Genomic DNA, 13,379 nt, shown 5'->3' on the forward strand with positions numbered 1-13,379 from the left:
CGGATACCCGTGGTCTAAGAAACAGCAGGTTGATTCGATCGGAAATCTCTCGTTCAACTCGTTCGACTTTGATGTTTAAAAGAAAGCAACCCTTTTTGTAAAACCATTTTATTATAAGCTCAAACTGAAAGTAAAAAATAACCAATTTTTAACCTTTATGCCACCTATAATCTTTCTGATGTTTCTTCAATATTGTCCACTCCTCTGAATTTTCGAATTAATTTTTTAATTATATAATTATTTTATTAATTTAATAAAACTACAATTAGTAATATATATTTTTTAATAAAAAAGCTCTTTTCCATTTAATTTTAATGAAAAATATTAAGTGGTTTAGAAACATTTTTAAATTAATTATTGTGGTACACTTTAATACCTCAGTAGTCCTTGTGGCATAATTTAGTCCCTAAAACAAAATTGTTAACTTTTGAATTGCTTGTTGACATGGACCAATAACCAACTCAAAAAGTGTATTATTTTAAAATGAATTTGTATATTCATTAAAAATATTAAATGAAATCATTAAACAAATAATTTAATTAATCAAATATTTCAAAAGCTACTTTGACAAAAGCTGTCAATTTAGGATTCAATTTGACCCAAAAACAGGTTCAGGAGCCAAATTAACAAAAGTTATCACTTTCAAGGATCAACTTGACCCCTCAAAAAGTTAAGGACCAATTCGATAAAAGTTACAAAATTCAAAGGACAATTTGTGTATTAAACCTTTAAAAAAGTGGCTTAAGACCGGAATATATATGAAAACAAAGAAAAAAAACTAACACAAGTCAAACTTTAATAGATTTATGTACAATATTGAAAGCCAAGTAGTGGAATTTGGTTCTCAGATTAGCATTGAAAGTCCTATCTTTGAGCAATGATGATCAAATCACCATATATAAAGAGAGTGGAGTGATACATATATATACACACACAAAAGAAATATTTTGTATACATTTGAGGTTAAAAAGGGATGTTTTGTTTATAGTTCTTTAGACAATTCTTCCCTTTGCCTGCGCATTCGAGCTCCCCATGACATGTTCCCTCCGGCATCCCTGTTCATGCTTCTTCTCTTCAGCTCCGATAGCTGAGATTCCCATTGGTTTCTCCACCCTTCGATCTTCTAGATCCTGGTTATGAAGTGAGTGTAAGAATTTAAAGCAAACAGAAGACCTGAAAGCAGGAACAGACTCTAGACTCTCAACAGATTAAGCATATTTCTCAAGAACAAGCTATGACAGGCTCAAAATCGAAAAGACAAAAGCAATCCTAAAGTAAAAGGTTCATGAAGATCATAATAAAAGCTAAAGATTTAGCATTACTTAGTCAGAACAGGTAAATCCTATTTGCAAGGACAATAACAACAAATGCAACGATCACATCCGACTAGTATGGAACTAGTATCAATGTAAAGGGAAATGTTTGAACATGGTGAATCAACAAACAATTTAAAAGTACAAAAGCGAAGATCGATGACTAATTAACCATCTCTATCATTTGCAAAGAAAACAAGCAAAATCTAGAGTCCCCATATTCGATAGCATACACAGGAAAACTCCAGATTAAAAGTTCTAACTACTAATAAAAAAAGTCCAATGGATAGAGTCGATTGCTTATTATTCCCTGTACCGGTAACCACACAGCTCAGCGACTCATACCAGTCTTAGACTCGAAACATATGATGTACACATTAAAGACTAAAAGTGAAGACAAGAAAGGTTCATCTGAGTTGCAGAAAAATTGTTTCCCAGAAACAATTTCATCGTTTACTTGTGTATCTTTCACAAGAAATAACTGTCAACGAAAAATTAACCCTTTTTTTTGTGCATGTTTGTCAAAATGTCTAGCACTTATGAAAATCATAAGACATCTTCCCGAAGCTGAAGCAAATAAAAAAAGGCAGGATCCCCTACATGTAGGGACCGGTCTCTTCTCCGGATCAACACAAAAAGGATCAACCTTTTAAGAGTAGGATCAATCATTACACATAGATACAAATTCAGAAGGAAAAAAGAAACAAAAACGGAAATTATTTCACACAAGATGATTCAAGCGACAGAAAATATCAATTTCCACATGAAAAATGAGTCAGTTTTTCAAAAATCAATCTCATCATAAACAAACAGAAAGTCAAAAGATGAAGTAGTCAGTCTACACTTTCATATCCTTTAAGCTTAGCCATAATACCAGAGATGGACCCAAGGGGGCGGGCCAGTAGCACTGAAAATTTAAAATTCCTATATATTTTAAATTTTCTCTGTATTTTCAGTTGAAAATCTATTTTTAACCCTAAAATTTTAGATGTTCAACCCCAAGAATTTTAGAAGTTCAAGTTTGCCTCCTGCCATTAACATAAAATCCTACATACCCTACATAATACTAACAGCCAAGCTTTACTTCTATGTTAGTAACTTTACATTTTAACCTAATATTATCCTTGAAAACCCTTGTATTTACAATCTAACCACTACACAGAATTAAGCACGCATCATAATCAACAGTCAAAATAAACTAGATTTCAACTGGAATATAACTTGAGAACTTCGTCAAAGCATCAATTCAGTCCCCCAAATAGACATCCAAATGATTAAAATTCTAGAAATTCCAACTTAAAAAGTTAAGAAAGTTCAAATCTTGAAGAAAGAAAGGGTTGGAAATTCCTATAAAAGACAGAATAAATAAAACCCAGATATAGAGCACTTACCAAAAAAGGCAAAAAAAAGTCTAAAAACAAAAACCCAAAGCTAATATTAATCCATAAATAGAAAGAGGAAAGATCAAATACCTCATCGTGTTGATAACGCCGTCTACCAGAGAAAGCAAGGTGAAGCCCAAAAGCCAAATCCTTATCATACACAGCTCTCCTCCTCGGATCCGACAAAGTCTCATAAGCTTCCTGGACCCGAATAAACCGCTCCGTATTCTCCTCGACCCGATCCGGCGGCGACACGTCCGGGTGGTACTTCCTAGCCAGTTGCTTATACGCCTGCTTTATCTCCAGCAAAGTACCCGTCTCCGATATCCCCAACAGCTCATAAAAACTCACCTCCTTCCTCGCTTCGTCGATCTTCGCCCTGATTTTGAGCGACCCAAATTTTATCCGGGCCGGATGGACGGTTCTGGGTAACCGGAGGAAGGAAGTTTCCGGCGAAAAGAAACGGGCGTCTGTACCGGGCAACGCCGCCAATCCATAACCACAACGCATCGTGGGAAGAATTGGAAACGATTTCGTTGCTAATTACAAGTGGGAATTGTTTTGCAAAGAAATGAGAGAAAATTAAGAGGCAAAAATAGAAAGAAAAAGAAGGGTGAAAATTGAGTGTGCGGAGAGAGAAGAAAGGCTCTAAGAAAAGGGGATTAGGAAGGGAAAGTGATATTTGTTTAGGGATGAAAACGAGAAGGAATTTATTTGGAGGGATCTGGACACGTGTCATTTCCGAATTTGATTGAAAGTTTGAAACCTAATATTATTAATAATTATGGTTTTGGTACGATTTACTAATTTTACAATATTTTTGGATTTAAATTAATTTATTATCTATTTATTATTCAAAATCTATTATTTCAAAAAAAAAGTGTAAATGAAGTTCGTTTAATCATGTACGAATTAAATGGCTTTCGGGATAAAAGAATTGTTGTTATTTCTTCAGAACTTGATTTTGAGAGCAAAAAAGTTAATGATATAAACATTTAATGTTAAAAGATTGAGAGTTATCTTTACACATATAAAATTTATTTTATTTTAAATACTTATATATATATATATATTAATTTTTTGGTAAAATTAATAGTATCTGATTTTCTAATCGATTAATTCAAATTGTGTACTGTAGAGACAAGACGACCCTCTTAACTCAATTTACTTTATTGACAAATACAAATATTCAAACTTTCAAGTTTATTTAAGAAATCTAATGTCTCGTTCCACAAGACCAACAAATTTGTTGGTATTGATTTTTAATTTAATCATATAATATTTGCAATATTTATTAAAATTTTAATTAATATCACAAACTTACTTAACTTTCACTTAGTTAAAAAATCAATTTTCTCAATTAATAATAAATATCATAACAAGTGTGTTTATTTTTCCTATATTTTTTTAAATGAAATGATTAAAAAAAATTAATGAATAGAAATATATATATATATATATATATATATATATATATATATATATATATATATAACTTTATACCTTTCGAACTACAAAATCTAGAAATAATTAGATTTTATCATTATTATTAATATAGTCATAAGTTTACTCAATTTTATTCTCATTTTCATTCACTTTGATCTTATCTTTTTGCCACGTGTTCTTTATGCATGTCCAAATCTACACGACATGCCACGTCAGCTGCATATCATGGGCGGCTTATAGTTCCAAGTGGACTTCTTGTTCAAAGATTCATAGATTTTGTGAGTTGGTTAATCCTATTATATGTTTTTAAATTACGATTTTGTTTTAAATTAATTTATAAACTTTTTTTTAAATTTAGTTTTATCTTTAGATTATAATTTTTATTTAATATAATGTGGCATAAATAATAATCATTAACATAAATCAATAATTTACATAACAATATTAATGATTATAAGGCATTTAATAATTTTTTTAACGATTTTTATAACATAAAACATCATTGCATATAGCAATAATTTAAAGATAAAATTTAAATATATAGAAAATTAAAGACCAACTTAAAATAAATATCATTTTGAAAAACATGTGATTCGATTAATTTAATTTATTCCTTAAAATAACATATATCGAATGTCAAAATCGACAATTGGTAAATATGAAATGGGAATAATTTAAGAGATTCAATGAGAATAATTTAAGAGATTTGAGACTGAAAGAATAAGAAAGTGACATTATCATATAAACAATTCATATAAAGAAAGACTTTTTTGGAGTAAACTTAGAATCTAGAATGGCATTAAGTTTTAAATATTTTTTTTTAAATAATTAAGGATAAACTACACATTTAGTAACTAAACTATAATTTTGATCCGATTTAATACCTAAACTTTCATTTTTTTCCCTCAAAAACATACCCAACGTTTAATTTTCTTTTCATTTTAGTACCTACCATTAAAGCTTAACATATTTAGTACCTAAGCTATAAATTTTATTTCATTTTAATACCTAAACTTCTAATTTTTTCAAAACTTAACATTAAATTTTGAAAGATGTGCTAGAGTGAAACAAAACTAAAATTTTTAACGGTGGGTACTAAGATGAAATAAAACTAAATTTTAGGTATTATTTTTAAAAATTAAAATTTAAGTACTAAAATGAACCAAGATTAATAGTTTAGATAATATATGTGTAACTTACCCAACAATTAAAAAAATATATAATATTTTATACGATATTATATTATTGAACACACTCAAACCCAAATATATTAATACATATCGCAACAAACAGAATTATCCGAACTACAATTCAATTATTTTTTTTAAATTTCTTTAATAACCAACATTTTTAACATCTACTAGCATACAACATAATTAAAATGTGAATCTCAACTAAATGTTAAACAGCCGATATTTTAAATAAAATGTTTTTCAAATGATAGAATTATTCTATTACATATGTGTTCCCAAAACTTGAACTTCATTAATTTAAGGGTAAACTATACACTTAGTACCTAAACTATCAGCTTTGATATGTTTTACTATATAAACTTTCAAGTTTTTTAAAATTATACCAAACAGTTAGATTTTGTTTTATTTTAATACCCACCATTAAAAACTTAAACGCCTTTAATACCTACAATATCAATTTCAGCCCAATGAAATAAAAACTAAACTAGGTAGGGTTTTGAAAAAAATAAAAGTGTAAGTATTAAAACGGACCAAAATTGATAGGTTAGGCACAAATGCATAATTTACCCTAAATTCAAACTACAAGTAATAAGAAAACTACCAATTGATAAAGCAAATTAGAAGACAATATACTATGAAGTACAGCTTGGAATCCAAATGTAGCCAGCTCATTACCCATTCCTTATAGGATTGGGGAATTAGGGTCGAGATTCAAGTTGGGAAGACACCAAAATTATCTTAAAAGCAAACATCATTTTAAGTCTTTGATGTTTGCTTGTCTATATATCCGCATCCGACACATTATCCGTATCCGACTCATTCACATACCCAAATTCGAATGGATATTTTCTACGGGTTGACCCTCCAAAAACGTGAACATGCTTCAAAAATATTCCAAACACACTATATCCTAGGTATGGAAATTTAAACACACTCATATCAGATACATATGGATATCCGACACTCACACATGAATCCAAGTAACATAGTGCTGCATGCTAACTCGACCATTTCCAGAGGTTTCATACCAAATCCGTGCTCTTATACCACCAAATCCATGCATCCTAGAAAGAAAAAAAGGGGGGGGAAGGGGAAAAACTAGGAAAAATGGGAAAAAAGGAAAATCGAAGACGAAAAACGGGGTGAGTTTTTGGCAATGCCATTACAGTCCAAATGGAAATCAACAACCAGAGCAGAACGTCAAACTATCTACCAATTACTTCAGCCAACAAAAGTTCATTGAAGAACTAAAAGCTAAAGCCCAAAGGAAAGACCACGGCCAGAGTATTAATATCTAGGGTACAAATGCAAGCAAATCTAACTTAACAACTACTATCATACGAAGGACTCTGCCAAGCAGTGTCATGAAAGATTACCTGTGAAAAAACTATGAAATAATTTTTTAAAGTGATCAACCGATCTGTGCTAGGGGGCTCAAAAATAGACGCTGTTCATCCTCGCCGAGTCTGGTTACACAGGACCTTAAAGTAGCTTTGGAAAATAACTTTCCTTGAAATGAGGAAAAGAGAAAAAAAGAAAAAAAATACAAGCGAAGTGAAAGATAGAACCAAGCTTTAACACAGCAGTCACCTTATATGACAAATCAACACTAAAGGAATTTATGAAAAATATAAATTTTATAGCACTAGCTCTCTGCCACAAAGCAACTGCATACCTTCAAATAGATAAAGTAAAAACCAACCCGCCAAACTGATCACTGATAGGTCCAACAGGAACACCTTGTAAAAACCTGCATGAGTTGGATATAACAGGCCGTCTAGACCATGAAAGACATAAAAGTGGACCAATGATCAAGCATATCAATCAAAGGCCAAGAGTTGTACATTCAAGACAGCTAGAAAACAGGTGACTGGAAGAAAATAAAGAACAGCATGTTTGGAATCTAAACAAGGATGTACGCTTGCTGACACGTACACAAACATAAATAGAGGTAGAGAGGATAAATCTAAACCAGGCCGCAAACGTTCAAATAAATACTTAATAAATTACAGTTCAGCAGTAGAGATAATGGTCCAACATACATCTAGCAGTAAAGAAGCTTGCAACAAACATTGCATGGTTGATTGCAGAAGAAAGCAGAACACTGCTTGAATTGCTTTCCATTGTAAATGTGAGCTCAAAGACTTCAATGTCAATCTGTTCCACATGCCTGCAAAGGATAAAAGAGCACAATGGCATACATTTATGAAGAAACAACAAATGTCTGAAAAATCCAAGCACGAAAAGAAACACTGAGCAATGTCTTAAGTGAACTGTTGTCCATATGGGAGCCAAAGCTCTCGTTAAACTTAGATAACTTGTTCATATCTGAACAAGTTTGGATTGAACAAAGGCCAAACTGGAGACCGAGCACTCAGACAACTTGGAACAGCTAAGGTTCAGTAGCAGGCAAAGCCCACAGCTCATTTCTGCTGAGGAGAAATTGAATGATCTTCTGATCCTGCAAAGAATGTATAAGAGTTGCTATTAGTCATCAACTGTATATCTTTATTAGTGTTATTTCATTTTCGGTGATTTGCTACATTACCATTACTATCAAGTCACTGCTTACGACCTGATCTTTCAAGTTCGTTTGCTCATTTGCATTCAATCTGCTATCTGGAGAGAGTTCTTTATCACTGCCAAACTTTGGCAAATATTTGCTTTTCAGTTCCTGATCATCATGTACTGAAACTTTTGAGTCATAAGTCTCATATTTTGAAACCAAAATCCTGTCATCCCCTGTATTTTATAAATCATCCACAATGTAAGTAAGCAGCTCATTACCATATTCAATCTTTCTTATTGTTTTACCAAAATGTGAACTTTTATTGTTACCATCAAAACATTACTTACCTTCAGCTGACTTTGACCTAGATCGCCTTCTTGGCCTTGAATCATTGTCTTCAGAACTTATAGGAGAAGATCTGCTTCCTCTAGCAGGCATAGCTTCAGCAGATAATAAATGTTTTTTGTCATGACGTTTTGATCTTTCATCTATTTTATCAGCAGAAAGATGTTTGCCCTCGGTAGACCTTGACCTGGAATGCCTTCGGTGTTTTGATCTATTTTCATCAGAATTTCGGGAGGACCGCTTGCTTCCTCTGTGATGCTTGCCATCAGCAGATCTTGACCTTGACCGCTTTCTATCACAATGCTTGCCATCAGCAGATCTCGACCTTGACCGCTTTCTATCGCGATGCTTGCCATCAGCAGATCTCGACCGCTTTCTATCCTGATGCTTGCCATCAGCAGATCTCGACCTCGACCGCCTTCTATCCCGATGCTTAGATTTCTTATCACTACTTCTTTCACTCCTCTCTTTGGCATAATGCCTACCTTCAGCAGATCCTGATCGGGACCGCCTTGTTTCACTATGTCTCAATTCATCTTTTTTCACTTCATCAATTTTACTGTTTGAGTGAACCCTGTCTTCTACAGAAACTGATCTGGACCGCCTTCTGTGTTTTGAATTGTTTTCATCTGCAGAAGACCCCCTCCTTTGATGTCTACCTTCCGAAGATAATGACCTGGATCGCCTTCTACTGCTGTGTGTTGTTTTTTCATCTAGGATTTCATTCTTTTGTTGTCCGAATCAGCAGAGTTTGATCTAGAGCGCTTTCTATATTTCAATCTTCTTTCATCATCAGTCTTTGGGGATGACCTATTTCTTCTCTGATGCCCTGGTGATGTTGAACCAGGACGGGAAGATTTCCTAAGCCTAGGTGAACTTTCTCTGCTCTGTTTCGGGGAGTCTGAATCTACAGGAGGTGATTTTCTATTTCGAGGACTGGCACTCCTGTTTCTCCTCGAAATAGATGAATGGCTATCGCGCGATCTCTCTGCATCTCGTCTGCTACGCCTGTCATTGTCATCCCTATCTCTATAAGTACGTCGTTCACTTTCATATCTTGAAGGATGGTGAGCCCGCACAGGTGATCGGGACCTACAGTCACGTCGGAAACGAAGCAGAGGTGAATAAGAGCGAGACCTCCTTCTTCGCCTATAACTGATTGGTGATCTTGACTTGGACCTTGACCTTCTCCTATAAATAATTGGTGATCTTGACTTGGATCTTGATCTTCTCCGGTAACTAAGGGGTGATTTTGATTTGGATCTTGACCTTGCACGGGAAGTGGATGGTGACCTATAAACAGGAGTTATGAATCAGTAGAACTCAAATCTATTATTAAGGTTTGAAGTCTAACTTACAAACAAACAAGAGAAGACACTGATCACTTTTTGTTCCTAATATGTAAAATATCATCTTAAAACAACACCAAGATTTGCAAACATGAGAAAATCGTTGCAAACAGATAACTGTTGCACTGTTCTGCTCAGGATAAAGTAAACTTAAGGGAGAATGCAAGTAACTGTATTATTTAACAATATGGAAGCAAAGCCTAAATTAAAATTAAGCCTTAATAAAAAAAACATGCATGCAAGGAAATAGACTTGTCCTGATGAGGAGAAATACCTAGATTTACTCTTGGTTTCCTTCTCTTCTGTAACAAGCCCATCGGCTTTTAGCTTCTTACTTATTTCTGCAGCTCTAGCTGCAGCTAACTCTGTTGCAGACTTCATGCTTGCAGCTCGGTTAGCTGCCTGCTGAGCAGTCAATGTCTGTTGCATAAGCAAAGCCTGTTGGAATTGCATCTGTTGCATGGCAACAGCTTGCTGCATCATCAAAGGCAGAGATGAAGAAGTCACTGATGATATAGCTGGTTTTGGAGGAAGAGTTTTGGCCATCTCCACATTTAATGGTCGACCACCAATATCCATATTGTTCAATGCCAATGCAGCTGTTGCTTCCTCTGGTTTTGAATATTCTATGTAAGCAAAATGCTTTGAGTCAGTGATTGTACACTCAACAACTGTACCACAGAAGCTAAAAAGCTGCTTCAACTGCTCCACAGTGAGAAGTGGGTTAAGATTGCTAACTTGTAAGGTTTTTTTCAATGAATCACCCTTTGCAGCTTTGTCAGTAGAATCTGAAAAGCAGCAGTAACTGTTAGGTTGGGCATTCAACTGAAATAAATAGGAAATAGAAAAAAAATTAAAGAAAAAGAAGTGGAAAACAAGATAGTATAAAGGTACCAGATGAATCTTTCGTTGACTGAGCTTGTGCCACCTGCGCAGCATGAGCTTGAAGGGCCTGAGCAGCAACATAGCCTGCGCTGCAGCCATTGCAGCTGCGGAAGGTGCCATAGGAACCTGACTGAGAGTTCCCATACTGGTTGTTGCTGCCAAAGCAGTCATCAGCAAATTGTGGGGAGGATGGTTCAATTTGCAGTCATTTTTGGCACAATGGCCATTGAGGTATTCTCGACAAACTTCACCAAGAGATGCCCCCATTCCTGGCAAAATAGCACCACCTGAAGCACCAGATACGATGCCTGGGATCATTCCCAACAAGCCAGGGAAAGCTCCAGAAACAGATCCCGTATAGTTGGGCATGTTGGGCATTGTTTGATTTACAAGGTTTGGATATGCGGATGCAGGAGCCACCCCTAGTACAGCTCCAGTAGAAGCACCTGCAATACAATAAATTCAACATCTGCACCATGAGCACTAAGGATGCAGTCATAAGCTATGCCCAAAACTGAAGTCACACATATCAACAATAAGCAAGAACAGATTCAAAATAAAGTTAGATGGCAGTGAGCAAAATTATATGAAGGTGAGTCACATCAAGAACTTTTCGCATTCCAATTTGTGAGCCTTCTTCGCACAGAACAAGGAAAATAATAATACGAGTAGACTGAAATTCATATGAAAAGAAACAGTTACTCCAAACATTTGAGGACAAAGAAATTAACATTCACCAGGACAATCAAATAAAATTAACAAATATAGAAAAATTTACATGACAAGTAACAACAAAAGATACAATAAAAATGAATAGACATAGATTTAACAATGTTACCTGCACTGAAGAACACAGGGAATGGGCTACCCATGATGGGTTTCCCATTGCATTCAATGTTCACCATATAGTTCCCTCTCTTGGGAACCACATAAGTCACAGTGTAAGTCCCATCTCCCATATACTTCACAATGCCCTCCTGATCTGATCCCCCAACACCAACACCTGGCGAAACTTTCACCTGAATCTGCGCACCCCCACTCTGTACTTTCCTCCCATCTGCATCCTTCGTCACCACCATAAACGAGGATGCCGCACAGGCGGTGCCACCCGCTATTCCTGTCCCCGCTGCCATGCATTTGGCAGGATCCACAGGTCCAATTGGCTTGTCCACCAAGTCACTGGTCTCGTCCTCGGACTCACTATCCGATGAAGCTGCCACCACATCCTTGTTACGGCTCTTATCAAAATCTTTAAATGTGGCTTCAAAAGCCGCTTTGGCAGCTGCAGCTTTTTCTGCCTCACTTTTCAGCTTGGCTTCTTCAGCTTGTTTCATCCATATAGGCTTCGCGCCGGAAGCCAAGCTTCTATCCGCCATCAAATTACAAAATCTAAAATTTTAAAAGTAAAAAAAACGATAAAATCATCAATCATTCAAAATCCAAAATCCAACAGAGAAATATTCCAGATCAAATTAAAATATTGAAAAATAAATAAATCGATCGAATGTACTCCAATAAACCTAGAGACTCCATAACTAAAAGATACACCCATTTCAACTTACGATTCCGATGCAACGCCAGAAAGAGAACCTACCGAATTGGTAAAGCAACCTTAAATTCGAAGCTAAAAAGGGGGGAAGTAAATTAAGCATTTGATATTCTACTTTTCGTGATTCAATAACTTTTGGAGTCCATCGGGCTATGTTTGGATGCAAAGAAAAATAAGGAAAGGGGGAGAAAATATAAGGGAAAAGCACGTTACCTTATGCTGTTAGTTTCGAATCCGGCGGCTAAATCGGGCGGAAAACGACTAGATGAATATATATAGGGCAGATAGCGATGCGACGGGGAAAACCAGGATTCAATTATAAAACTTTTTAAATAATTAAAATGTCAAACTCCTTTATTAGCCCATGCACTATACTTAATTTACGAATTTAATTTATATATTCAAATTTGATATTTTTAGTTCTATAATTTTAAAATTTTAAAATTTTGATCCTTACACAAATAAGTGTCACAAAATCTGTTAAATCAGGACTTAAATTTGAACAAAACCTAAATTGAGAAATTGTTTTTTATTACAAAAATAAAGACTTAATAGATAAAATGGCCCTTAAATTATACTCAATTCACATTTTAACTCTTTTTCTTTATTTGATCAAATGTTATTGACAAATGTCGTTTTACTCGTCAAATAAATTCCTTTTATTAAATAAAAATAAACATGAAATAGAGTAGTATAGAGAAGAAAAGGGTCGATCCGTAAGGACATAGAAATTCCTGATGTTGAATTGCGTTGATTTTAATCTAAGTAATTGTAACTGAAGGTAAATAAAGTGGGGGTGATTTGATAGAATGAAAGGAAAAAAAATAAAGAAAATAGAAAGAATAAAAATAAAAGTTTAGAAAAACCAATTAATATAAAACAGCTTCGAGCTTTGTTTTGATTCAATTCATTTTGATTATCGAAATGGATTTTATTCTGCAGGTTACAATGTACAATGCACAACCCATTGCAACTTGTTTTTCTCTTTGGTAACTGATCTTTGCAAGTCAACCTCTGAAATTCGATCCTTGAATGGATTAACTGTGACTATCGCCGCTAGAACAAGTCAGATTAAGTTTTGGAAAACCCGACTCGGATTATGTTATCTCATTGAGAATCGAGTCCGATCTCAGTTTCCCTTAGTGGACCGCCGCTAAATGTGTTTACAGGTAGTCGAATATGCCACATGTCGATCCTTCCTCCAAACTTTTAAATCAGAACAACATCCAGACCAACGTCAACTTTTTAATTTGAAAACGTTTTGATTTTTAAAGGAAAGACCGAATGCTAATCCTAGTTTATAGAAAACTAAGGATGTAACCCGAAGGGTACTAAGTACTTTTCGATTCTCACATTTAAAATTGAGTCATGCTATCTCTCAGCTAAATAAGAAAATTAGCTAAACATA

At 34.5% G+C, this 13,379-nt stretch overlaps 2 protein-coding genes and 1 pseudogene across 3 annotated transcripts; all 3 read right to left on the reverse strand.

Annotated features, from left to right (window-relative positions):
• Positions 1-783: 783 nt before the first annotated feature.
• Positions 784-3,319, reverse strand: LOC120114185 (chaperone protein dnaJ 20, chloroplastic-like). The gene is made up of 2 exons (XM_039135176.1): positions 2,786-3,319; positions 784-1,130 (listed from the first exon to the last, which is right to left on the reverse strand). The coding sequence occupies exons 1-2, from the start codon at positions 3,203-3,205 to the stop codon at positions 993-995; spliced, it is 558 nt and encodes a 185-aa protein (XP_038991107.1). The 5' UTR covers positions 3,206-3,319; the 3' UTR covers positions 784-992.
• Positions 3,320-6,542: 3,223 nt separating this feature from the next.
• On the reverse strand, positions 6,543-7,648 carry LOC120114205. 2 transcript variants are annotated; one of them, XM_039135184.1, is made up of 3 exons: positions 7,377-7,648; positions 7,010-7,084; positions 6,543-6,843 (listed from the first exon to the last, which is right to left on the reverse strand). In XM_039135184.1, exons 1-3 carry the CDS (start codon positions 7,531-7,533, stop codon positions 6,746-6,748), a joined length of 330 nt encoding a protein of 109 aa, XP_038991115.1. In that variant the 5' UTR covers positions 7,534-7,648; the 3' UTR covers positions 6,543-6,745. The 2 variants fall into 2 exon arrangements, with proteins under 2 accessions (XP_038991115.1, XP_038991119.1); XM_039135188.1 differs by having other exon boundaries at positions 6,543-6,838; positions 7,377-7,643.
• Positions 7,649-12,077, reverse strand: LOC120114196 (annotated as a pseudogene).
• Positions 12,078-13,379: the final 1,302 nt, after the last annotated feature.

The sequence above is a fragment of the Hibiscus syriacus genome, unplaced genomic scaffold (assembly GCF_006381635.1).
Source record: "Hibiscus syriacus cultivar Baekdansim isolate YM2019G1 unplaced genomic scaffold, ASM638163v2 tig00000778_pilon, whole genome shotgun sequence".
NCBI classification, from domain to species: Eukaryota; Viridiplantae; Streptophyta; class Magnoliopsida; order Malvales; family Malvaceae; genus Hibiscus; species Hibiscus syriacus.

Coding starts and splice junctions, on each gene's coding strand:
- LOC120114185 (XM_039135176.1), bottom strand. CDS start 3,205: ATGCGTTGTGGTTATGGATTGGCGGCGTTGCCCGGTACAGACGCCCGT. Junction 1,131..2,785: donor GGCGTTATCAACACGATGAG/GTATTTGATCTT, acceptor CTTCATAACCAG/GATCTAGAAGATCGAAGGGT.
- LOC120114205 (XM_039135184.1), bottom strand. CDS start 7,533: ATGCCATTGTGCTCTTTTATCCTTTGCAGGCATGTGGAACAGATTGAC. Junction 7,085..7,376: donor AAGCTTCTTTACTGCTAGAT/GTATGTTGGACC, acceptor CAACTCATGCAG/GTTTTTACAAGGTGTTCCTG. Junction 6,844..7,009: donor TTTACTTTATCTATTTGAAG/GTATGCAGTTGC, acceptor CCTCATTTCAAG/GAAAGTTATTTTCCAAAGCT.